At 42.2% G+C, this 27,837-nt stretch overlaps 1 protein-coding gene across 1 annotated transcript in view; it reads right to left on the minus strand.

The window, feature by feature from the left end:
* The window catches only part of LOC117448642 (solute carrier family 23 member 2), a 111,482-nt gene that overhangs the window by 76,643 nt on the left and 7,002 nt on the right, over window positions 1-27,837 (minus strand). The window contains exon 2 of the mRNA XM_034085978.2: window positions 9,096-9,248. Within this exon, the coding sequence (XP_033941869.1) occupies window positions 9,096-9,248 (153 nt within the window). The remainder of the gene's footprint in view (window positions 1-9,095; window positions 9,249-27,837) is intronic.

The following is a 27,837-nucleotide window of genomic DNA, read 5'->3' on the forward strand; positions in this document are numbered from 1 at the left end:
AAGCAGCACTATTTCCTTGTAGGAAAGTTGCGATAACAGTTTTGCCAATGACGATAAAGAGTCCTTGACAGCCGAAGGGGCCCTGTAGCAGCCCACCACCATGAGCTGTTGACCCTTTGTTACCTCAATATTCACGGCTAAAAATTCTAGCTGTTTACTAACAGATTTGGAAACCATATTAGTTACACAAAACTTATTTTTCACATAAATGGCAACGCCACCACCTTTTTTAGGCCGGTCAGTACGATATACACTAATCTGACACCAAAGAACTGACACAGACGGACCCGACTGTTGCGTCGCCTCCCGTCTCTGCGTCTTGGCCATGTGTCGCACTGGAACACACCGCAAAGACTTCAGCCGACGGCCAAGAAGCACGTACGAACTGCGCATGCGTGAGTGGCAATAACTCTCCTTACCAGCAGGCGGCGGTAGTGTGTATTCGTCATTCAAAAGAGGCAACAACCGGAAGACTGACTGCGTGATAACCGAGAGAAGAAGAACAGACTGCGTGATATAAACAAACAACAAATAGCGTGTGCGTTCCATTTTCCCTCTACAGCGAGAAGCTCACGGGGCTTTCCCGAACCTGAGTCGAGAGCTGGAGTTCAATGAAATCTCAGATTTGCCTTCTTAATCGTTTGTTTGGGTCCCTCACTTCCGTTTTGCTTCTCATGCACTGATTCGTTAGCTGAACAGCCAATCAGAGTGATTTATTTTTGCCGATTGCCTACCGATTCGACATGTAGAATCGGCGGGTTTTCGCCCGCAAACGCGTCGGCCCTCATCGTCGGCCTGACGCCCACCGACGCCGATAATCGGCCTGGTGTGTCCGTGCCTTTAACCACAAACAAACACCTATATGTCAATGTATTTGAGTTCATATGAGGAAGAGTAGAGAGGCCTCCATGTGTAGATCAGCAGTTGTATATACAGTATATCTAACATGATATATGACTGATTGTTGTTTTTAAGTCTCTGTTTTTTTTAAGTCTTGTATTACTGTGCGTTCTTCTTTAATTATGCTCTGTAGGTGTCCTTGAGAGCTTTGAAAGGCGCCCATAAATAAAATGCATTATTATTATTATTATATATCTAGTTTTCATGCTCCCAAAGAACATCTCAAACATGTTTAAACCTACTCGGATACAGCAATGATCTAATGACCTGTAATACAAAATAAATAATTGGTGAATAAACCAATTGGTTGCATAAACCCAACAATGAGCCGCACCGTTGCTATGGTTGGCATGCCCTGTCTTTACCCTTAACTTGAGAATATTACAATAATTGTGGGTGTGAGATACGAAGGGGCAAAGGGTGATCAGACGCTCAAAATACCTCCTTTCGTAAGAATCAAGGCCTTAATCGGAGTAAATTCAAGGAGAAGACAACTTTATTATTCTGCTGACATGCCATGTAACATTAAGGTGTCGTTTAACAACCATTAAGATTTAAAGACACTATTTAATGATGTGGTAAAGTCAAACAGTTTACTCTGAGGTGACCCAGAATGTACACATGTGGTCTTTTGCCTTTGTTTCAGGACAGCTCTGGATTTACAGCTCTTGTAAAAGACCCTCAACTTGAAATTGCTGTGATCTATATGGGTTTCAGTTGCTTTGTTTATGTACAAACACACTTTTAGATCCATATATTGGCACTAGTGCTGCGTACCTGGACTCACATTCAGGTTCAGGTCCGGACTCAAGTCCAGAGGTTCAGGTTCAGGTCCGGACTTATAAGTCCGGACCTGAACCCATGGCTTGTGTCAAGTTGTGTGAGTAACTAAAGTGAACTTATTGTGAGCTAATTATCAATTGAAAATAAACTCATAATCAACTCAAATTCAAACTCATCCGGTTTATTGCGCTCCCTTCCAACTTGTGTCTACATTTCTCTGCAAAGTACAAATGTAAAAAAAAGACTTTTTGCCACTTAGTCTACAAATGACTTATGACAGCACTACAGTGAACTACTACAAAGATCAAACATGTATTTCATTTACCAAACTAAAGTAACCAAACAGTCCCTGAGCTGACTGAGCCTAAATCGCTAAAACGTTGCTGAAAGGTAGAGTGTAGAGTAGACTATACGCATTACACTGTTACACACCTACTATACAGTATAGGCTACACTGTAGTGACTGTACAGTTAGAGTGTACTGTACTGTCTGTACACCATGTCTTTTCTACAACTCTACATGTGTACATTATACAGTACATACTACATACATAGTGATGTACATACAGAAATTAAAATCAATGTTGATATGGCGTAATTTTGAATTAAATACACTATCTAATTTAAATCAGTTTTATTCTGAAAAAACCGGAAGTTCACACTTAACACTTTTATTCTGAAAATTATTTACTTCCGGTTAGCATTAGCATGTGGCGAAATGCTACGTTTTCAAACCGTGAATCGAAGGTGAAATGACATGTGATGTTGTACACTGAGCACACTGGGATTAGCACTCATTTATTGACGCTGAATAACGTTTATCAGGGAATGTTTAAATAACCACAGACACCAGAATATACGTAAGTGCTAGTTTTTTTGAGAGTCCAAGTACCGGTTCCCGACGTTCCGGTTTTAACCGGACTTGAACCGAAACTTTTTACAAGTCCAGTACCGGTTCGGCGTACCGGTACGCAGCACTAATTGGCACTATAAATATCTTTATTGTGAAATATACCCATCACAACACCCAAATACTACGTAAAATATGTGTTTAAATATGTATATTTGTATAACATGTGTCCCCTCTTCTTCATGTCTCTTCTACATCAACATGTGTCCCCTCTTCTTCATGTCTCTTCTACATCATTCAGCATGTGTCCCCTCTTCTTCATGTCTCTTCTACATCAACATGTGTCCCCTCTTCTTCATGTCTCTCCTACATCGACATGTGTCCCCTCTTCTTCATGTCTCTTCTACATCATTCAGCATGTGTCCCCTCTTCTTCATGTCTCTTCTACATCAACATGTGTCCCCTCTTCTTCATGTCTCTTCTACATCAACATGTGTCCCCTCTTCTCTACGTCTCTTCTACATCATTCAGCATGTGTCCCCTCTTCTTCATGTCTCTTCTACATCAACATGTGTCCCCTCTTCTTCACGTCTCTTCTACATCAACATGTGTCCCCTCTTCTTCATGTCTCTCCTACATCGACATGTGTCCCCTCTTCTTCATGTCTCTTCTACATCAACATGTGTCCCCTCTTCTTCATGTCTCTTCTACATCAACATGTGTCTCCTCTTCTTCATGTCTCTTCTACATCAACATGTGTCCCCTCTTCTTCATGTCTCTTCTACATCAACATGTGTCTCCTCTTCTTCATGTCTCTTCTACATCAACATGTGTCTCCTCTTCTTCATGTCTCTTCTACATCAACATGTGTCCCCTCTTCTTCATGTCTCTTCTACATCAACATGTGTCCCCTCTTCTTCATGTCTCCTCTACATCAACATGTGTCCCCTCTTCTTCATGTCTCCTCTACATCAACATGTGTCCCCTCTTCTTCATGTCTCCTCTACATCAACATGTGTCCCCTCTTCTTCATGTCTCTTCTACATCAACATGTGTCCCCTCTGTGGAAAGAGACTCTGAGAGTTTCAGGAACAAAGATTCTCTCTTTTTGTCCTGATCCATTTCTATAAAAACCTGTCTGAAAATGAGCTGATCAGAATCAGCACTTTGGAAACAGAGCTGAAACAGAGGGGATTCTGGGTAATGCTGCAATGATCTGTTTGTTGTTTGGAGCCAAGCACCTCAGAGACATGTTATGTATTTATCTGAGACCTGTAATATATTGATGAAAAACAGTATAAAGGAGAGATTTAAGTAAAAACAGAGAGGTGATAAAAAGATGCACGATGAGAAATTGGAGAAAATGATCCCAGTGGAAACACATGCTGTTGCAGCTGTGTTAGTGATGGGTCCAGCTGGACAAACTGTTTGGGGTCAACAGTTAACTTCTCAAGTTTCTTTTTATTTTATTTTTGTGTTTTGAATCTTTCGGTTAAGGGTTATGACATGCTACTCTTGAACTTGTGCCCGTTCTTTGACATTATCAGGTAGTATATCACACAGCAAGTCCATATGCCCGCTGAATAGTAAATGATACATTACATATTTCAATGTCAAGTAAAACGCACCGAAACAACCCTTAATTTGCTTTCCCTCCTTTGTTAGATGGATAGATGGATGGATGGATAGATGGATGGATGGATTGATAGATGGATGGATGGATGGATGGATGGATAGATGGATGGATGGATAGATAGATGGATGGATAGATGGATAGATCGCTCGCTCGCTGGCTGGCTGGCTCGACTCGCTGGCTGGCTCGCTGGCTGGCTCGCTGGCTCGCTGGCTCGATGGCTCGCTCGCTGGCTGGCTCGCTCGCTCCTCGCTCGCTCGCTCGCTCGCTAGCTCGCTCGCTAGCTCGCTCGCTCGCTCGCTAGCTCGCTGGCTCGCTGGCTGGCTGGCTGGCTGGCTGGCTGGCTCGCCTGGCTGCTCGCTGGCTCGCTCGCTCGCTCGCTCGCTCGCTCGCTCGCTGGCTGGCTGCTGGCCTGGCTGGCTGGCTCGCCTGGCTCGCTCTCGCTCGCTCGCTCTCGCTGGCTCGCTGGCTGGCTGGCTGGCTGGCTCGCTGGCTGGCTCGCTGGCTCGCTGGGTGGCTCGCTCGCTGGGTGGCTCGCTGGCTCGCTGGCTGGCTCGCTGGCTGGCTCGCTCGCTGGTGGCTCGCTGGCTCGCTGCTCGCTCGCTCGCTGGCTCGGTCGCTGGCTCGCTCGCTCGCTCTCGCTGCTCGCTGGCTCGCTGGCTCGCTCGCTGTTGGCTCGCTCGCTCGCTCGCTCCTCGCTCGCTGGCTCGCTCGCTGGGTGGCTCCTCGCTCGCTCGCTCGCTCCGCTCGCTCGCTGGCTGTCGCTGGCTCGCTCGCTCTGGCTCGCTCGCTGGCTGGCTGGCTGGCTGGCTGGCTGGCTGGCTGGCTGGCTCGCTGGCTCGCTGGCTCGCTCGCTGGCTCGCTGGCTCGCTCGCTCGCTGGCTGGCTCGCTGGCTCGCTGGCTGGCTCGCTCGCTCGCTCGCTCGCTAGCTCGCTCGCTCGCTCGCTCGGATAGATATGCTTTATTAATCCCAATTTGGGAAGTTATTTTGTTACAGAAGCAAGAATTAACAATTAAAAATGTAATGAAAAATAGTAAATCATATATACACAATGTAACAGGTTAGGGTTAGGGTTAGATACCTAACCTTAACCCTAACCCACAAAAAACTGAAACTATTACACTATAAATATCTAAATGGCTGATTCATGACCACCTCTTTAAAGTGTATGCATTTTGCAGGCCTCAGTTCAAATTAAGTACATTTATTCAACAAATTTACAAAAATACATTAAACACAGCAGCATATTAATAATAAAACTGTACACTAACAGTGCAGTAAAATAACAATTACATATCTACAGACGGTCACATAATTAATGTAAATATTAACAGTATTTATTAGTGTAAATGAAGTAGTGTTATTATAGAACATTATTAACAATGAAGAATAATGATATTGCACATGTTATATAGCAGCGAGTGTTTTGTAATAATGGTAATGGTATTTATATTGCACAGTTGGTTTGAGGATTTCTGTAACAAGATGACATAGCTGACCCAACAAGTGATGAGAGGAACTAACATGGAAACCAAGCAAAATGCAGAGTAGTCATACAAACACACATTTTAATTCAAATGAATACTGTTTTTAAATTGAATATAAACACATGTGATATTTAAGCTCGTTTGGCTCACTGTTTGTGTTTCAGAACATTTACTGTATGGTTTAGTAAGATGACTTTGACCACGCTTGTTGCCATATGCACCAAACAGCTGTTGGCTTGTTAAACCAAAAGTACACTACAAGTGGTGCAAAGTAATTGAAAGGCTAGCTGATGATGTAAAAAGCATAGTGGAGCCCAAAGCACCTTAACAAAGTGATACTTTGTCAGGGATTAGCTTTTGACAATTGTTTTAAGGATTTCTGTGTCAAGAGGACATCTCACTGTTCAACAAATCACCTCTCTCTGCTCCATATATTCTCTTGATAACTGGACTCAACCAGTTGAGCCCTGAGCCTGTTTTCAGGCCTCAGGCTCGAAAATGAAGGAAACATAAAGCCGTACAAAAACAGAGAAATTACCCAAATCCTTTAATGCTGCAAAAAATAATTTCACAAATAATGCCGCCTTGCAGGAGACATGACTTCTGTGTTTGGAGATCTATCGCAGGTACTTTGTTGTGGAATTTTTACTTGACAAATTACAGACATGGCAGATTTTCACAAGATTAAGATCATAGTCGACCTCTGCAATTATTACAAATCACTAGAGGTCACCAGGTAATACTATCCATGTGTGAATAGGGCTATAAACTCATAAGAGGCAAGATGGAGAAGGAGTCAAGATACACCTACCTACCTACCTACCTACCTACCTACCTACCTACCTACCTACCTACCTACCTACCTACCCATCTATCCATCCATCTATCTTACACAAATACTATCATAGTTGAACCAAATCAAATCAAATTTTATTTTTATAGCACATTTAAAAACGATTTTCGGTCGAGCCAAAGTGCTGCACATGCAGATAATAAATAACACATTACTACCGATGTAAACAGAAGACAATGAATTACAACAGCAAATATAAAAATCAAACACAGGGAAGTGTCATGAGTCGTGCTCTGCTATGATTAGAAGGCCAGGGTGAAGAAGTGAGTTTTTAGTTTTGATTTTAAAACCCCAGGGTCTGGGCCGACCTCACATGGAGGGGCAGAGTGTTCCAGAGCCTAGGGCCAGCCGCTGCGAAGGCTCGGTGCCCTCTGGTTTTTAGCCTGGTTTTAGGCACTACCAGCAGCAGCTGGTCAGCAGACCTTAACGCTCTGGCTGGGGTGTAGCGCTGGAGGAGTTCAGCTATATAAGCCGGAGCCAGCCCATTTAGTGCTTTGAAAACAAATAAAAGGATTTTAAAATCAATTCGGAACCAAATTGGAAGCCAGTGCAATGAGGCCAGAAGTGGGGTGATGTGGTCACGCTTTTTGTGGCCAGTGAGGAGACGTGCCGCTGCGTTCTGCACTAGCTGCAGGCCTTTAATTGAGGCCTGGTCCATACCCACGTATAGAGCGTTGCAATAATCGAGTCTCGAGGTCACAAAGGGGTTGATAACTCTCTCCAGGTCTTTGGAAGATAAAAAAGACTTGGTTTTGGCCAATACTCTTAATTTAAAAAAGCAGGATTTCACTACACTGCTGACCTGCTTGTCGAATTTAAAAGTGTTAGTAAAAGTCACTCCAAGATTCATGACCGAGGGGAGGATGTTTGTTTTAAGAGGCTGGAGGTTGGGGTCCAAAAAAGATGACCTCAGTCTTGCTCTCGTTGAGGTTAAGAAAATGTCTGCTCAGCCAGGACTTCATTTCTGTCAGGCAATCCATCAACTGCTGTAGTGAGTGTTTGTCATTTCCTTTGAGAGGCAGATAAATCTGAACATCGTCAGCGTAGCAGTGGAAGGGAATGTTACGTTTTCTGAGGATTGAACCTAGGGGAAGTATATACAATAAAAAGAGGATGGGGCCCAGGATAGAGCCTTGGGGAACACAAGTAAGAGGGGCCTTTGCAGAGGAGAAGGCACCTAGCTGCACTGAAAAACTGCGGTCTGTCAGGTAGGACCTGAACCATGCAAGGGCAGAGCCTGTGATGCCAGCGGACTGTTCAAGCCGTGACAACAGGATGCTATGGTCCACTGTGTCGAAGGCAGCTGTTAGGTCTAATAGCACCAGGACAGCTGGGCAACCTGAGTCGGCGGCTAGGAGCAGATCGTTAAAAACTCTTAAAAGGGCTGTTTCAGTGCTGTGCATGGGTTTGAAGCCAGACTGAAACTTTTCATGGATTCCATGTGAGATTAAAAAAGACTGCAGCTGGGTGGAGACTACTCGCTCCAGGGCTTTGGATAAAAAAGGTAGCTGGGAGATGGGCCTACAATTTGCGGGAATTGAGGGGTCGAGATTTTTCTTTTTTAGCAGTGGCTTAACCACGGCATGTTTGAAGGCAGCTGGGACGCAACCTGAGCTAAGAGAGGTGTGTATGACTAATAAAATACTTGCTCCAACTGAATCAAAAACATCTCTGAGAAGGCGAGAGGGAATGCTGTCTGAGGTGCAGTTTGTCGGCCGCAGGTGCTTGACAACATCCGAGAGAGAAGTGAGGGATTCAGGCTCAAAGTGGTCGAGGACAGCAGGGCACAGAAAAGGAGCAGAATCTGGGGTAGCACTAGTGTGGGCTAGCCTAAGAGCAGATACTTTTTCAATAAAAAATGTAAGAAACCTATCACAGAGAGTAGTCGATGGCACAACCAAAGAAGCATCACATGGATTTATGATCGAGTTGAGGACATTAAAAAGAACCTGAGGTTTCTGGCTGTTTTTAGAGATTAACAGAGAAATGTGCTCTGTTTTGGCTGCTTTGACTGCCGTCTGGTAGTTGGAGAGGCAAGCACGAAGGATTTCTAGGGAGACATGGAGTTTATCCTTTTTCCATTTTCTCTCTGCACGCCTGCAAGCGCGTCTGAGAGCACGAGTACAGTCATTGAGCCACGGCTCTGAGAGAACTTTGGTGCGTCTAAGCCTAAAAGGAGCAACAGAGTCCAGTATCAGGGTACATGTCGAGTCAAACATGGAGATAAGCTCATCAGCACTAAAAGCACAGTTCACCTCTAATGTACAGATCGGAGAAACATTAAAAACATCAGAAAACTGTGAGGCAGTCAAGGGGTTAATCGAACGCAGACGACGTGCAGGGGCTCGCGACTCGACCCCTGCGGATAGGGATCGAGGTTGTAAACAGAACCGGAAAATGGTCTGAGATATGTGTTGCTGCACAGATGTCATCCACAGATACAGACAGTCCGAACGATAAAACTAAATCTAAAATGTGTCCTTTTTCGTGTGTTGGGCCAGCCACGGACCGAGTGAGACCAAAAGAATTAAAGAGATTTAAAAAGTCCCTAACCAGATGAGATGAACAAGTGATGAGATGAACTGACCTGGAAACCGAGCAATATGCAGAGGTACCAGGGTGGCCTGTCGTTGAGGGAGTAAACCAGATCTGAACCTTTGTCCACGGCATCCTCCAGGGACTCTGTGTGTGGATCCCCAATGTCCACTGTCATCTGAGGCTGTTCATCACCGTCTTTGACCTGGAAGAGAAGCAAAGCCAAGGTAAACAAGGCATTCATTCAACAGTGTTATGTCATCTAACCCCGTTTCATTCGACACCAAGTCCTAGACTTTCTGACGACATAAACATACCATAAAATCAGGGGTGTCCAAACTACGGACCGCGGACCTTAATGACTTAAGTATAATAAACATCTGCTTGTCTTATATTGTACTTCTTGAATATATATGTTCAAATATATTACACAGTATTCATTGTGTTAATAAGCCCACTTTCCCCAATCAATTCAAGTTGAAAACATGTTCTAACAAATCGAAGTTGATAAGAAAAAAGCCCAATAACACATTTACATAACAACCTTGAAATAGACCCTTCATATTTCCTCTTCTTATAAAGCCATAAATATGATGATGTATTATCAGTAATCATTTCAGAGGGACATTGGATTCATCTTCAGCAGCGTGTGTATGTGTTTTAATGCCATTGAACACAACTTTTGATCAGAAAACATATATATAAAGACATATTTGCCGTTTTGGTCCCGTAAAGCTACGTGGTGTGTTGTCTGGGTTTGCCTTCGCTGCCCTGAGTTTTGGTCGCACAGTGATACCTCTAGAATCTGTGGAATCTCAGCTTTAATCTGATATCTTGATTGTGCAGATCTGATAAGTAATAAAGTATTTCTCCCTTGAGTTCTGTGCTAAGTGCGTTAGCATTGTTTAGCTTAGGGCTAATTCTGAGGCTTGATATTACCCTTGTGTTTCGTTTAGCTAAACGTTGTAATGGGGGCATTGGCATGGGGCTCAACTGGATAAGCAATCTGAGGCTTCTGTTTTAAGGAATGAGCTGTCAACACAATAAATGAAACCCTATATGGAGAGCTGTGATTTTTTCTTACAGCATTTTCAAGTATCAAGAATAATTTACCTACATTGGATTGATTTTTCCAACTTATAACTGAACTTATGAGGCAATAAACCTCACCTCTAGTAATAACTCAGTCTTGTGAAGACAAGCATAGCAGAGAAATAGCGCATGGTTTTATAATGGATGTATTTTTTCCTCTGTCCTTGAAACTGAGGGGAAATACTTCTATCATCACTGTGATGCAGAGCTGTTGCTTCAGTTGGGCTGAGATGAGAAACATAAATACTAATCGTACGCAGTTAGTGTGAGTGATGACGAGTGGAGCATCGGTGTGGGTGATAGTGGAGGGCAGGTGAGGTGGACAACATCTCCCAAATCATATGAAGATAGATCGAAGTGGTCCTCCCACACACATACTTTTAACCTTGTATAACCAATGTAATGTTTTATGTGTATGTATATCTAAAGACAGAGTGGAGGAAAATGTCATAGTGCAACATAAATCACTGCCAAGTTCAAAGTGCACAACATCTGTGTTATTGTGTGAATGTGAAATGTAAGGATGTGAAGCTTTGATTGGGAGGCACCAAGTTTGGATTCAAAACCTGTACATTAAAAATACGAGAATGATGGAATAAGAAATGCAGAAGAATAGCTCTGTGGTCTTTAACGCGTTGTTTTTACTATCACTGGTGAAGCTGGTGCTTTGTCGAAGGAAACATCAGTTTTGTCACAGCCTAAGTTGGCAATATTTCTGTTTTACTAACTTCTTTCAGTTCAATTTCACTTCCCACTGACTTCTCCATTCATCAAGACAGCCTCAGCCCGTCTCAGTGTCCTCCCCTCATCATATGCCTGCTCCAAAAATCCATTGCCCCAATTTTGTGATGTGCCTCTTGTTAATAGCTGTCTTTCATTATACCTTAACACTATTTAACCTTGAAAGTCTGAGGTATCCAGTTATATAAATGGTGGACTACGCGACGAGGCCTACTTCTGACTTTCCAGAGAAGGGACTGAAAATGTTTTCGCATAATTAGAAAAAGGCACATTTTATTTTCCACATCCAACCAACCACAACTATCAATGAGATGACACTTTCTTCAGCTCGTAAAATGTGCATGTGCTTTTAATAAAGCCAACCATTCAAGAGGTTATATGAGTTCAATGTGTGCATTAGTGATATAAGGCACTTGACATCAAAGTGTTGACTAAATAACATAAATTATGAAAAGTGTAACTCCCTTATCTTTGAGTATCTAAGAGGCACTGTCGTTAACCTTTCAAACATATCAAAGAACCTTGAAACTGGAGATCTCATTGTCAACATTTTCGTCTGGAAAGTAATATTTTTCTTTCCATTTCAATCATTTTTGCTGAGATCAAGCACAGCATAGATCATGGGAGGACATGCATTTAAAGGTTGGTCCTCTGGTCTTTAGGTATGTCACGTAAATATGTTATGGCTTTCCTCTGACCACACAAACATACGTTTTAATACGAAAAGCAAATGTGATATACAAATAAGATCATGATATTAAGCATGCATTAATTAAGCATGCATATGTACATGATAGCGGCACACCCATAATGTATGAGAGAGAAGCCAGGCTGTCAGGGAAGGTGTCAAAATAAACGTGTATACAGATTATTACATTTACTTTTGGAAAGGAATGCCCATCATTTCTAAAAAAGGCTAGATGTGTCTCGATCTGTCTGCGTTGTGTTTTGTCTTGTTTAGATGTGTGTGTGTTCCCTCCTCCCTGTTTTCCTGGTTGTGTCCACCTGGTGCCCCTGTGTGTTCTCCTCCCTCCTCACCGGTCTCTTGTTTCCTTGATTAGTCCTGTGTGCATTTAAGTTCTGTGTTTTCTGTCTGTCATTGTTGGTTCGTCGTTTGTCGGTGTCTGTGTTCACAGGGGAGTGTTCTGCTTATCCATGTATCCTTGGCATAAAGGTATTTTCAGTGTTATCTGCATTTGGGTCCTGCTTGCTTCGCTCACCCGTAACAAGATGTCTACTTTTTTCATTTGTACTTTTGAGCGACCAAATACATTTCATGAGTTTCCTACCTCAACATCTAGATTACATAACAACATTGACATGTATCAGTTGATTCATGCTTACTTTTCTATTTTTTTAAAGGTTTGAAAAAGCAGAGATTGAGGAGAAGGAAAAGGACCGCATGCAGGATTCAAACCTGCAATAGTGACTAGTGCTCTTAATTTCAGTCAATACAAGTGGAAACAATATATACATTAAATGTAAATGTTGACTCAATAAACTTAACATTCAAAATATGTCAACTTGACATCAAAGGGGCCGTTGCTTTTCTGGAGCTTTTATTGCTTTTAAATTGTCTATTGTTGTACTTGTTTTAACACTGAGCTGTGTTACTTTTTGTATGTTTTGTTGTGTTTATTTGCCTGTACAGCATTTTGGTCTGGAGGTTTAAAGTGCTATATAAATAAAGCATAAAAGAGTAGAGGCTGGTCAGTATTGGCCAGAGGTCGCGTTAAACGAATATATTCCGTCTATGGCGGAAAGATCTGAAAGCAGTCCATCATTTTGACGGACTAGAACAAACTCAGAACAGGCCAAAGTGTCCCCGCGGCGAGGCTTCAGACCTAACTATACCGTACAAATCATTGAAATTGAGTTTATGCTTTACGCTGTGGCGCGCTGCTGCGAGGTGCAGAGGGCATGCACAACACGGCATAACACCGGCGCTAATCCCCCCGTTGACAGTTCACGAGCGTGCTCTTCTCTTTATGTTAAGAAAACCAAGGTAATGCTCTTTTCAAAAGCTAAAAAGACACCAGAGCCTGTTGTAGATATTGTAACTACGCAAGGAATAAAACTTGAAGTTGTTGCCTGTTACAAATACCTTGGTATCTGGCTTGATGATTGTCTCTCTTCTAAACTTCATGTCAATAACCTGCTTAAAGAACTGAGGGTTAGGCTAGGGTTCTTCTACAGGAACAAGTCCCGTTTCTCGCTTGAGGCCAGGACAAGGCTCTGTGACCTTTGACCTGTGCTGGACTCTGGGGATCTGGTCTATATGAATGCACCTGCCAATTGCCTGGTCAAGTTAGATGCTGCGTATCTAACCCGATATCACGGCAAGACGTGAACATGTGACGATTTACCATGCTGGGAGACGTGAAGATGTCACGATTTCATCTTCAAACGTGACAGTTACACGGTATTGTTAACCAGTGGAGAAATAACCGGAAATGCCAACCAAATGCTACCCCGACGGTCGGTTGTTATAAGCCGCATTCACACTGCGGTACTTTTCCCACAAAGGTTCATGAGAACTTAGTTCATGCGAACTCTTTAGTTCTCATGAACTAAGTACAGATCGCGTTCACACCAGAATAAGTCCCTGGGGGAGGATTAGGCAAATGAAGCCGCTGACGTCACTTCTTCTTCTTCTGCTTTGGGTTTACTGGCAGGCCGCAACCCACTTCACGGCGTATACTGCCGCCCGAAGTCCCCGGCCGGAAGTCCCCGGAGTTGGGGAAGGCTTCAGTCGAAGCTGCTGGGAGTCCCAGCAGCTTCTACTGAAGCCTTCCGAGTAAATCGCCAGAACGCCGACACCTCCTCATCTCCACCGCTCACATGTTTTATTTTGTGTTGCCATAAGTTATTCTCTCTGCGTTTCTGCGCTGGGCTAATGCTAATGCTAATAATGCTAATGCGAGGATAATAAAATGGCGGCTTCACAAAACTTTTTGGGAGTTTTACGGGGCGTGGTTTGCAATCCGCCCAGCCAATCAGGAATATAGCTCTTTTCTCAAAAAAGCGCCGCTCGAAAGTCCCTGCTCTCGAGCAGGGACTTTCGAGTGGTTCGCATGAACTACTTTTAGTACCGGCTCTTTTTGGTGTGAACGCGATCATGAACTAAGTTCGCATGAACCTTTGTGGGAAAAGTACCGCAGTGTGAACGCGGCTATTGTCAATATTAATATAATAATGATTTATTTTGTAATAGTCACACTCGATTACGCCAATGTTCTTGTTGCCCCAGCTGGTCGACACCTCTTTTAGCAGAAACAAAGGCTACATCCACACCAGATCTACACGCATGGATTAACATCGATTTAATATATTAATGTAGCCTTTGTTTCTGCTAAAAGAGGAGTCGACCAGCTGGGGCAACAAGAACATTGGCGTAATCGAGTGTGACTATTAAAAAATAAATCATTATTATATTAATATTGACAATAACAACCGACCGTCGGGGTAGCATTTGCTTGGCATTTCCGGTTATTTCTCCACTGGTTAACAATACCGTGTAACTGTCACGTTTGAAGATGAAATCGTGACATCTTCACGTCTCCCAGCGTGGTAAATCGTCACATGTTCACGTCTTGCCGTGATATCGGGTTGCATTTTTGACACATCCCTTCTAAGAGTGTGTATACAAGGGCTGGTTTGCCTTCACTAACTGTACGGCGGCTCAATCACTGCTACATTTTTATATATAAAGCCATGTTAGGGAAACTTCCGTCCTACATCTGCTCCCTGATCTCACGGAGAATTGCAAGTGGCTACTGCCTGAGGTCGCATGCTGTGTTTATTAAAAAAGAGATCAATGGTCTCAATGGGATTCACCTGCATACATAAAGGTTTGAAAGCTGTATTGTATTTGTGTTAGAAATGTTTGTTTAAAGTTATTCAAGTATTTGCAAATGTAGTTTATATTTCTGTATCATTAAACACACATATATTGCTACTAGAGCCGGGACTCGATTAAAAAAATGTATCTAATTAATTAGAGGCTTTGTAATTAATTAATCGAAATCAATCGCATTTTTAATCAAATATACATATTTGACCTGAGAACAGTGAGAAGCCATTCTCACATGGATTTGACTCCAGGTGGTCGACAGTCGAGTGCAGTCCAGTGAGCCAGGGAGCTGGTTATTCTCTCAGACGTGGACTGACTCATCCTGGCCCTGAAACCAGTCATCTGGCTGAGTGTGGGTTGGGTCAGGGTGTGGGGTGGATCAGGGTGTGGTTCCTTGCACTCGGAGTCGGGCTAACGTCCACGCTAGCTGCTACATGCTTTGCATTTAGGTGATACTTTAGGCTTGATGTGCTGCGGTGATATGCACATTCTTTTTTGCATAATTTGCACACAACCGTGCTCTTATCGACGCTTCCATCCGTCCGTTTTTTAAAACAAAATGTCCCATCCACGGGGCCGACCAAAGCGGTCTCATCAGCTTGTTCGTTCATGTTTGACTATTGATCACCGTGGTTTGTTGTTGTTTGAAGTCCCATGCTGAAGTCGTGAACGTTAGTTGGTGCTCCAGTATAATCGGTACGCCTGAAACTCATCCAGTGAGAAACGTTCCGCTGTGCAAAAATAAGTGCGATTTAAAATGCGTTAATTTTTTTAACGCGTTAATTTGTGTGTAATTAATTAATCTTAATTAACGCGTTAAAGTCCCGGCCCTAATTGCTACTATTAAAACCTGCATCAGAATCAGAATCAAGTGTATTATGTTTACACATAAAAGGAATTTGCTTTGGTATCTGGTGGTGCGAACAAAAACAATCTAAAAGAATAAGTTAGAAATTGCAAAGTATGCAAAAAAAGAAATATATAAGGATAATACAAAATAAGTATTTGTAAGAAACATTTTAGCATTGAATAAGGATGCTAAAGACAAGTAGTACACCAAATGTAACCATACACATAACCTTAAAGCTGAAACAACAAAAACAGAGTAAACTTTGCTTTGAGACCCGATTTAGTCACATCTGGCTTGAAATTGGCAATGTCTCTGTGAAGCATGGCACCCTGATCTGTGCAGGGTGTTCAGGAATGAATTTGACATCCTTTGGAGGAATGTGAGAGCTGTTAATGAGGGATGTGAGCAAACGGATGAATAATAAGACAGAGTGATCCTGCTACCTGATATATGTGAGGTCAGGGGCTATCTTCAAATACTGAGGTCATCTCCTTCTTCAAACAAGCGACGGGTGACGGGTGACTCATCTCATATGTAGATAAAACATCAACCTAACATTACTATGCATTCCATAATCAATACGGCACACTTTCTGACTTCTGTATATATATTTTACATTACTTGTTAGTCGCTTTTATCCAAATCTAACATACTCAATACTGACGGCAATCCCCACAGGAGCAATTTGGGGTGAGGTGTCTGAGGGACACAACGACATGCTGACTGCAGTGGGGTTTGAACCTGTGACCCCCTGATCCAAACACCTACGGACAACCCACTACGCCACACGCAGAGGCAACACGCCTCTGTGTATATTTTAAACGGTATATTACGTGACCATTTGGCTGTTTTTAAATGCAAAGGTCAGTCCCCTCTTAACAGATTCCACATGGGACCGACCAGTGCCTAAAGGGCTTGTAAAATGTGTCTATTTGAAGTATCTGACACTTCAAATAGACACATTCTCAATAGTTTTTTACCTCCCCTTTTAAATGTGGAAGTGGTGGGAGAGTTAGTATTGACATTTGACATTTGACATGGCACTGTGAGGACACGTGTGTAACAAATGTGGCATCTTCTAAGAAAAACATGGTCATAGTCCAAAAAATGCTTGGTTTAAAAGGAGTGTAAACAAATAATTGTTCAGACCATTTCCTCCCACATCATAAAAAACACTTTGATATCAGCTTCAATAGACAGAAAAGCAGTTAAAGATTAAGAAGAAGATTAAATGTGGGATGTGGGTTGGAAGAACACCCCTCACCAAAACTCAATTTAAACCCTGGACGAAACAACAACAATAATTATCTCAGCCTTATTTGGCCCTTTAACCAAATTGAGGATTTATTAAGTTTACCTGTTCACCAAAAATATCCCTGCAATAATAATAAAATGGCTTTTAAAACCCAGCTTTAGTAATGATGTTTATCAGTGAATGGAGCATTGCAGTCAAAGACTAAAACAATTACGAGTTTCCACGTCAAAGGTATTCTCCGTCACCAGAGATGACACGAGGCTCAGTCAAATGTGCACTATTATAGACTTGTAATGTTGTGTTTTGTTCTTCCTCTCATTCCATGTATCCATATTAAACACTCCAACCAGCAGACAACACTAAATCTTTTCTAGTCATTGCACATCAAGGTCCGACAACCAGAGACACAGCCACATGCTGAAGCTGCTGCTCTGAACAGTCAGTCTAACATTCAGGTCTCACTTCAAACAAGAGAAATGCCTTGTTATACGCATCACTATAGCCGCGTTCACACTGCGGTACTTTTCCCACAAAGGTTCATGCGAACTTAGTTCATGCGAACTCTTTAGCTCTCATGAACTAAGTACAGATCGCGTTCACACCAGAAAAAGTCCCTGGGGGAGGATTAGGCAAATGAAGCCGCTGACCTCACTTCTTCTTCTTCTGCTTTGGGTTTACTGGCAGGCCGCAAACCACTTCACGGCGTATACTGCCGCCCAAAGTCCCCGGCCGGAAGTCCCCGGAGTTGGGGACTGGCTTCAGTCGAAGCTGAATCCCCCCAGACCCCCTGCAGGGGTTGGGTTTTCACCATGTCACTCTTTCACTTGTGGGGAAATTGCAGGATTGGCTCCAGGTCGCCCTTTTTATTTACTACAAGACAAATGTGCCTTTTTATTTGATACAGTTCAATTTGGATTGAGACAGGGAAATAATCTAAACCTCACGCGTGGCGTTTCACTGTCAAGGGGAGTGTGTATGTAATCACATTGCAAATACTGACTTGAGCCCCACCATAGATTACCCAACAAAAATACTCTGGAGCCGCAACTGCCGACCCGTATTGCGCATGCGCAGATCTAAGATCCAGTAGAAACGATAAAAAGTAAAAGTCTGCTGCTTATTGTTCTACTAGGCCAACATAGAGTCAAAGAGTATATGAGAGTGAGAGTGTGTTAATTAATATGTTTGGCAGTTTGGAGTAAGTCTGTAGATTTGTTTTTGTGTGTGTTTCATGTATAAGCCTCTCGCGATAATTCATTTTGTTGGATACATTTTCCCAGAAATTATTGCGATAAACGATAATATTGTCGGCACCGTTGTATGACCATTTTAGACCCCTGACATCATGATAATATATAATAATAATTCAAGTACATCCTTTCAAACTGCTAGTCACATCCTCATGTGGCAATTTACAGTTCATTTTTATTTATCGATCCTGCTATTGTTTAACCTCTAAATAATTACATTCAATATATTTTAGAATTGACAGGAATTATAACAGATTATAATTAATTTCAATACATAAATTAAAAAAATATGAGTATTTAAATAAAATCAAATAGATGTAAATGCTTAAAAATAAACTCTACCATGATTCATTTCTGTGAGTGTACGATGATTGAACTAATTGCTTATCGCAACAGGCACACAATAAAACAGTGGAAACAAACATGTGTTTGACTTTCATTAGTGAATGAAACTGTGTGTCCTTTATAGTCTGTGTCCAATATTGTGTATTTGCATATAATGTATATATATCCTATATATATGCTAAGGTCCCGCTGCTGACACGATAGCAGTCATTTCGTGCGCATATGTGTATTTAAACCCATGATATCACAATCTCACTCCAGCCAGGTGCCCAAAGTTGGCAACCCTGGTGTAAAGTTGCTGGGTCAAATTTGTAATACTAGGTCTCACTCACAGCCTCTTGTTATTAGCCAGCTAATAAATACAACCACATACACAAAGAAAATCTGCAATTTCAACATGTCCAAGCATCCTGTATCATAGCCATGCTAATAATGTTTCTAATAAACCAAACCGTTAGTAAATCAGTCAAGATTTCAGAGAGTTAAGAGTATTTTTGTGCAGATCACTCACCTTACAACAGCTACCATAACGCGAATCAGAGTAACTGTTGACTGTGGCAAAATGGCGGCCGGTCAGCTACGCTGGAAAATCTCCCATGAGCCATCTAGTGTTTATATATATCTATGGGTGCAGTGACGCGTCCTAAAACCCGGAAGTAAGTTTCGCTCGGATTGCCTCGACAAAAGAGCAATGGGATTTCTCCATAGGATTTTGGAAAATAGCTCGAAATAAGGTCTGTGGAAAACGAACCTGTTAGATAAATGCACGTTTTGTTCAGCCGGATAATATCCACATGTCTACCCTACTTTTATTATTTTCGAATCATAAATCTAAACGATAGATTTATGATCGATAGATTTATGATCGATAGATTTATAATTAGCATAAGTTCGTTCATGATGGCTCACTTCAGTGATAGTGATGACATCGTTGCGAAATTATTAACCGAGTCATTTTCAAGATTCAGTTACAATGATAAACTGGAGTGGCAAAGGATCAGCTGAATGACCCGCAAGTGCTTCATCCAAAAGGACAGGAGGATGGACTTTGTGTTTCAGTGATTTATCATCAAAGGTAGGCCTAAGTCATTTTCAATGTGGGCCTAGGTATAAAACTCACGGCTCGCCACTGCTACGATGTGTCTGTCTCACACAAGAGTCGCGTGATGGAGTCATACGGTGCAAATGTGGGCCCATCTGCATCGCATTTCCTCTGTCTTTGATTTACTCTCTTGTCATTAAGTTCTCAGCAGGTTGTGAACACACATGTTTGCTTTAGTGACGGCTGCACGGCTAATTGCTGCCATCTAGTGGTTATCTACCTGCACTCGTAACAAGAGAGGAGGGCATGACAGTAGAAGCTCTGACTACTTTTAAATCCAGGCTGAAGACTTTGCTTTTGCCGCTGCTTTTAATTGAACTATTCACATCTTGCATCTTGTATGTCCTTTTGTTGTTCTGTTTATGTTTTTATGTTTCATGTGGAACTACTTGAGCAGGTCTCCCTTGAAAAAGAGATCAATGATCCCAATGGGATTCATCTGTATAAATAAAGGTTTGAAATTAAATGAAATGCATATACCTGTGTAAGGGTGCATTCACACCTATTAATCCGCTCTCTGGTGAGCACCAGACGACAGTTTGTTACATTGTTTCAGGGCCGTATTCACCATATACATTGGGGGGGGACACATCCCCCCCAATATTCAGATACACTCAAAATGCCCCCCCCCCCCCCCAATAAATAGCAAAAAAAAAAACGTTTTGATTTTTTGATTTTGTAATTAAAATAAGATTGCTATTCTATGAGTTCTTTATTTTGGTTATTTGTATACTTGAAAATCTATATTTTCTGTTATTGTGAACTTCACCAAAATTATATTTCTTTTCATATGTAAATTGGTTCCTTATTTTGTACCCGGGGGTGTATTTAGCTGTTGCACGTCTGAGTCCACCTTCAGTTAGCTTGATGCTCCAAGCAGGTCAGTCATGTTTTAATTTGCCCTCCATCAGTTCTGGTATCTTTTCTAGTGAGCCCTAAAGTAATCTATATTATTGTATTTCGTAATAGTAATGTTAATGAACCCTCCGGTTTAGCTTCTTTGTGTAATTAACTTGTAGTTCTGATGTTAAAACCGAACTTTTCAGGAATAGTAGCTAACTAGCTGTGGGCTAGCTGCTTTCAGTTGTTAGCCAGGGTTTGGCGGGCTAGTGTAAGCTATGTGGAAAATGACGGTGTCGTTTTGGATGTAATCCAATAGATATTTATTCATGTGGACTATTTCTATTTTATTTTGTAATTTGTAGGGTGTGGAAAGATTTAAAACTGTGATGTGTGACACCTATGGAATACCAAAGGTGCCAGAATTAATTAAATAATAAATACTCTACAATTATCGTCAGAAGTGTGCATCATAGCTTGTGCTAGCTTTAGAACGCTCAGAATTGCTAATAAACATATTTAATTATCTTATATCCAGCGCTGCTGACCCGTATTCATCACATCAGCAACTGCAGATCGCCGAGGTCAAGCTGTAAGCAAGAGGAAGGGTGGCAGTGACATTAGACAGTTTTTTGGGCAGCCTCAGAAAAGAAAAAAAGTAAGTTAAGAGCAGTGAGAAAGTGAGTATTGTTACCAGTCAGATAGCTTGTTTACTGATAATATTTCTTCCATGTTCACTCTGGTGTGTTCAGAGTAAAGAGAGAGAGGGAGAGAGAGAATGTGAGCATGGCGACCAGACAGGGAGAGTGTGCGCTGGTGACATGGAGGTAAGTCAGAAAGGAGCTATATTGATGGTTAAGACGGAATAATGACAACATAGCAGTCTAATGTTAATGTTAATTTAAGATGAGATCATCCTCATATGTATTTCAGATAATACCATCAAGTAGGGAGAGTGAGTTTGACAATGAGAGAGAGAGCAGCCAGGCAGGCGAAAATGAAGGTACAGGACAGGAAGGGGAGGAGCTTGGACTTTGCCCAAATCATCCAAATGTGAAAGTCATACCCAGTCAAACCCTATCAAATAGAATACTCTACTTTCAGGAGAAGTGGTTTGAAGATCATCCATGGCTCCATTACAGCCCCTCTGTAAAAGGGGCCCTCTGTTTCTATTGTGCTAAATACTTTGCAGCACAAAAGTCTAAGCTTGCGTCAAAAGCAGATTGCAGGTCTCCCTTGAAAAAGAGATCTATGATCTCAATGGGACCAATCTGGTTAAATAAAGGTTTGAAATGAAATGAAATGAAGATTCAGCATTTGTCAAGACTGGTTTTAACAATTGGAAGAAGGCACTGGAGAAATGTAGTGTGCATAAACACAGCAGTGTCACAAATTAGCTGTGATGACTAGGATTCAGGAGCCAGAGCCTGTTAATGTGCAACTTTCACGTGAGCTTGAAAGACGGCAGCAACAAGCAAGAAGAAATCTGAAGAAGATTGTTGAGGGTGTGAGGTACTTGGCGCGGCAAGGTCTGGCTTTTCGAGGCGATCAGAAGGAGAGTGGGAATTTAAGCCAGCTTCTAAAGTACAAGGCAACGGGCGATGCAGAGCTGACCTCCTGGCTAAAAGGTCCCCTCGATTTCACCAGTCCGGAATTGCAGAACGAACTGTTGAAGGTGATGGCCAATACAATCATCAAAGAAATTGTGTTGGAAATAACATCAATGCCAGTGGTCCAGTTCGCAATTATCATTGATGGCACCCAAGATATATCAGGAGTTGAGCAGGAGTCAATATGTGTGCGCTCTGTACATGTAGATGCAGATCTACAACCAAAGGAAGAATTCCTGGGAATCTACCAAGTGTCATCAACAACAGGGAATAATATAGCCAAGATGGCATGTGATGTGATGACGCGCCTACAGCTTCTTCTGTCTCAACTCCGAGGACAAACTTATGATGGTGGCTGGACGATTGCAGGGAGTACAAGCCATTTTAAGGAAAGAACAACCGCTGGCTGTGTATTGTCACTGTGGTCCCCACTGCGTGAAATTAATTACGCAGGCTGCCTGTGCTCCACAGGCAGCCACTAGTAAGAGATGCAATGGGTCTGGTCCATGCATTGGGGGGCTTCTTTAATCAATCTGGCAAGTTCAAGTTGATTTTTCAGAATATCGCAAAATCAGAGCATGGTTCAACTTTCACCTCATTGAAGCCTCTCTGTCCCACCAGGTGGACTGTACGTACCCCTGCCACCGGCTCAGTTCTCAAGCAGTATGAGTCAGTGCTAATGGCCCTTGAAGAAATGGCATCATGCAGCTTACCTGAAACTTCAGCCAAGGCCAATGGTCTTCATGGAACATTTCTTAAAGGGAACACTGTGCTCGGCCTTTTAATGGCTGAAGGCTCCAAAATGGTGGAATGAGCTCCCCATTGACATCAGGACGGCAGAAAGCTTACACACCTTCCGGCGCAGACTGAAAACTCATCTCTTTCGACTCCACTTCGAGCGATAGAATTACTAACTAAGAACTGCTAACAGAGCACTTAATAAAGGACTGGCTTATCTATAGCCAGTTGAGTAGCACTTGAAATACTTGGCTCTATGAAACCTGATGTACTTTATGATTCTGTTTTCTTCAAGGTTGTGTCTTCCTGGTCGAATGTACTTATTGTAAGTCGCTTTGGATAAAGGCGTCAGCTAAATGCAATGTAATGTAATGTAATGTAAGACCTGATGGGGGATTTGGAGTGCCTGAACACCTCCCTGCAGCTTAGGAAACAGACCGTTTCAGGCATGTCAAAACAAGCATGCAGGTCAAACGAAAGGAGGAGCATTTTGATGTATTGTTCTCAAAAGCAACTGCTGTGGCAACAAAGTTGGACCTACAACCAATTCAGATCCCTCATGTCCGCAAACCTACAAAGCGTTACACCGGTCAGGCTTCAGCCCATATCCATCCCGATGCCCAGTCCTTGTACAGAGTCCAATTCTACAATGCCTTGGACACAGTGAATACTCAATTCATAGAGAGATTTGAACAAGCTGGATTCCACAAGCTGCAGCAGCTTGAAAATGTGCTGCTACACGGAGACATGGACAAGGTGGTAGAAGAGTATCCTGAATTGAATTCAAGACTACTGCAGGTGCAGCTGGCCATGTTTGGGGCTAATTACACCTATGAAACAAGCTCAGATGTTGCTAGCATTATTCGGGAAATGGTGCCAGAGGTGAGAGGTCTCTTCGGTCAGGTGGAAGCTTTAGTAAGGCTTCTGTTGGTCGTCCCTGCCTCTTTTGCAGAGGCTGAGTGGAGTTTTAGTGCCCTGAGGAGGCTTAAGACATGGCTTAGATCATCGATGAGTCGAACGAGGCTGAATAATGTGGCCATATGTCATGTGCACCAGAAGAAACTGGACAGACTGGACCTTGAAGGAATATGCCAGTCTTTTATCAGTGCCAACGATAAGCGCAAAAAGGCTTTTGGGTCCTTTACTTGAGGGTTGGGCTTTTTGGGCAGGTGTCTGGGAGGAAGTTGGGGGTCTTTTTGATTTTGAATGAGCGGCAAGCAGCTAGTGCGAGTCATGGCTGTAAAACAAAAGGGCAATTAAGTGTTCCTGTTTCTACTGAAATTGCGTGGCACAGACCTTTCTATGGATTGAAATGCTTTAATGTGATTATGGTTATAGTTGTACTTTATTCATCCCTAATCTCTGCCATTACAAACAACACAACAAGAAAAGCTAAACTAGATAAAATAGGGCGATGTAATACAATGCACAATTAGACATTATGGTAAAACATTTTGACCTGTTTTTCAGGTCTCAGGCTCGAAAATGACATTCCCAGAACAAATGACTATATCTTCAATTCTAAATGGGGTAAATTAATAATCTTTTTTCTCAAAGCAATGATGAACCTGTGAGTTGGATGTAGAAAAAGTCAGAATCAATATAGATGTTTTTTAAAGTAAATTCAGATTGAACATAGTAAAACAATGTAAATGATTGTGTCCGTGCAAAAAATAAACCATTACTTATTGTGAAAACCACCCTTGAATGATGGGATAGTAGACTAAAAGCTTTAGGAATCCAAACTATAACATATAAATACCCTGTATCAAGATTGATGCAAAACAAGTATTTCCAAGGCACACCTTTATATGATCATTATAGTTATACAAAATAAGAGAATAACAGAATAACAGGTATAAAATCATTCCAACTCATACTACAGTTTAAAAAGGGAGTGATTTGTAAAATATGCATAACGAAAAAGTAAATCTGTTCAGTTCTGTTTCACATGGGTGTTGTTGAGATGTATCCATAGATTTAGTCCCTAATGTTGCTCTCAACGTGCAGCAGATTGATGCTTTTAACTTCAACATTTAAAAACAAATCTTCCCGGGGAGCATGCCCCCGGACCCCCCTAGAGGAGGTTAGGTCCCCCGCCCGCCCACACCCCCCGTCAAATTGTCCCACCCACATTGAGGATGCTTCCTACACCCATGCCTGAGACACAGTTTCATGACTATTGTTGTGTTTTGGCCCCACAGGCAGGGGCATGGGGTTTAACAGGTTTTAAAGTATCCAATGTGTTAGTGATTTTTTATGTATTTTCCTTTAGAATGGCAGGAAATTAGTATTCAAATTTGTATTGAATTTTTGGTCCCCCCCAATGTTGACTCCATGAATACGGCCCTGCATTGTTTCATTTTTCAGAAGGTTCGGTTTCACACGGGCAAAACTCAAACGGGCTATAAACTTTAAACACAAGTCATGTGCACGGAAATGAAGTTCAACCATTGGTCAGACATTAAGGGGGTAAAAACGCAAATCCCGGCAATTTCTCCCGGAGCCTCCGCCATGGAGCATCGGCACTTTCGGCATGTTATTCTCATGCTGCTGTTAGTCTGGAGATCAACAGACACTAGCGGCACGCGCATATGATTATATCATCAGACAACGTCCGTTAAAAAACATTATAACACATATAATGAGAGACGTTCGCAGTAACGGCCCGTCCACACAGCGGCGTGCGTTGACGCTTGCCGGCGGGCGTGTCTGAAGCTCGACCAACAACCAATCACATGAATCTCCCGCCCCTGACACACAAGCAGCGGTTTGATTGGCTAGAGCTTGTAATGGCATATGATTCGATTGGCTGTTGAACATTGCTCAACTTTTGCTGCGAGACACGCCAGCTACGCTCCACGTCACTTCCCACGATGCATTTCGGCTAAAAGTGAAGTCACCCCATTCAAAGTGAATGGGGAAGCGTCAACGCACGCCGCTGTGTGGACGGGCCGTAAGGAGGGTGTTTCACCGACGACAGGTGTTCTTACTTTTATGTAGCTGACGGAGAATTGTTACTTTACACGACACTGTTCAACACTTCATTCTGCTTTACTCTTTAACTAAACAACCGCGGATGTCTTGAAAGACTCGTTCGCTAAAGATTTTGAAGATATCCGCGTTCTTGTGACACGTAAATACTACGCTTCCTATGTTTTGGTGCGGACTGCTTTCACACCAGCGATGAACCGCACTAAGCGGCTAAACGCACCAGGGTTCGATTCAACCGGACTATACAAGGCAGGTGTGAACGCACCCTCATGTTTAATTATATTTGCTTTTTAATGTTTGAATTGCCTTGTGTTCAAAGGTGCTATATAAATAAACGTGCCTTGCCTAGAAGGATTAACATAATTAATAGTGGACCGACCGTCTCTAGTTCACCGAAATTACAAAAAAAAAAGCGTATTGTTTGCTGTACCAAAATACTATATTGTTGTTTGTTAAATTACTTTGGCGATTTAACAAAAGAACTTGCCTGTCCAAAAACCTTTCCCTGTGACTCTGGATACTCAACAGACCTCTTTGTGAACTGTTCAAATTGGAAAAACTTTCTATGAGAGAAAAAGTCCCCATGAAAACGTTTAACAGTATTGTTTGTGAATTATCCATAAAAATGTCACTGTTTCTGGAATGACATATGTGTGATGATAGAAGCGGTTGGCTCTTGCAGTTGGATAATAGTTGGATTGATAAATCTCACGAGCCTCTGGGTGGACGACACGGACCACGATTTTACGATTTGCTTGGCTTGATTCACTCGAGACATGTTATCCCCGCCCCCCCCTCTTTTTCTCCGTATGCTCTGTCATAACTCTAATGTGCTGTAACACTTTATAAAAGGCAATACTTCAAAAATAAATAGTCTCCATGGTGTCATACGACCAGGGAGGGAAAAAAATGTTGGTGTGTGATTTGGGGGAACTACAAAGTAGCATTATAAGCATTGAAAATACACAGTAATACATTACATCTGTGTATTCAAAGTCACTACAAAGAATTTTAGCAGTAACATTTTTGAACATTTAGAAATGTGTGATGAAATAACAATTCAGAGTGTATTTTAATGTTGTATGTAGTCTTGGTGGAGGTCTCACTCTGTCAGTGGGACTGTAAGTGCTGTGGTGTTTACATCTAAATCCATTCTTTGTTGGGTTAATTAATACAATGTAGTTTGGGTTGTATATTATAAGAGTACACTTTTACCCAAGGGCAATATTTTGTGGGATTATACTAAAATGCAATTGTTGCTTTCTCTCAATCTTGGGTGCTGTGACTGGTCTCCTTTGATGCTATTGTTAGGCATATATTACAGGTCTCAGATATATCCGGAACATGTCTCTGATTGGCTGACACACCAAACAGATCATTGCAGCATTACTCATAATCCCCTCTGTTTCAGCCCTGTTTCCAACATGTTGATGTAGAAGATACATGAAGAAGAGGGGACACATGTTGATGTAGAAGAGACGTGAAGAAGAGGGGACACATGTTGATGTAGAAGAGACGTGAAGAAGAGGGGACACATGTTGATGTAGAAGAGACGTGAAGAAGAGGGGACACATGTTGATGTAGAAGAGACGTGAAGAAGAGGGGACACATGTTGATGTAGAAGAGACGTGAAGAAGAGGGGACACATGTTGATGTAGAAGAGACGTGAAGAAGAGGGGACACATGTTGATGTAGAAGAGACATAAAGAAGAGGGGACACATGTTGATGTAGAAGAGACATGAAGAAGAGGGGACACATGTTGATGTAGAAGAGACACGAAGAAGAGGGGACACATGTTGATGTAGAAGAGACACGAAGAAGAGGGGACACATGTTGATGTAGAAGAGACACGAAGAAGAGGGGACACATGTTGATGTAGAAGAGACACGAAGAAGAGGGGACACATGTTGATGTAGAAGAGACACAGAGAAGAGGGGACACATGTTGATGTAGAAGAGACATGAAGAAGAGGGGACACATGTTGATGTAGAAGAGACACATGTTGATGTAGAAGAGACACGAAGAAGAGGGGACACATGTTGATGTAGAAGAGACACAGAGAAGAGGGGACACATGTTGATGTAGAAGAGACATGAAGAAGAGGGGACACATGTTGATGTAGA

Source organism: Pseudochaenichthys georgianus, chromosome 6 (genome assembly GCF_902827115.2).
Source record: "Pseudochaenichthys georgianus chromosome 6, fPseGeo1.2, whole genome shotgun sequence".
Lineage (NCBI taxonomy): Eukaryota > Metazoa > Chordata > Actinopteri > Perciformes > Channichthyidae > Pseudochaenichthys > Pseudochaenichthys georgianus.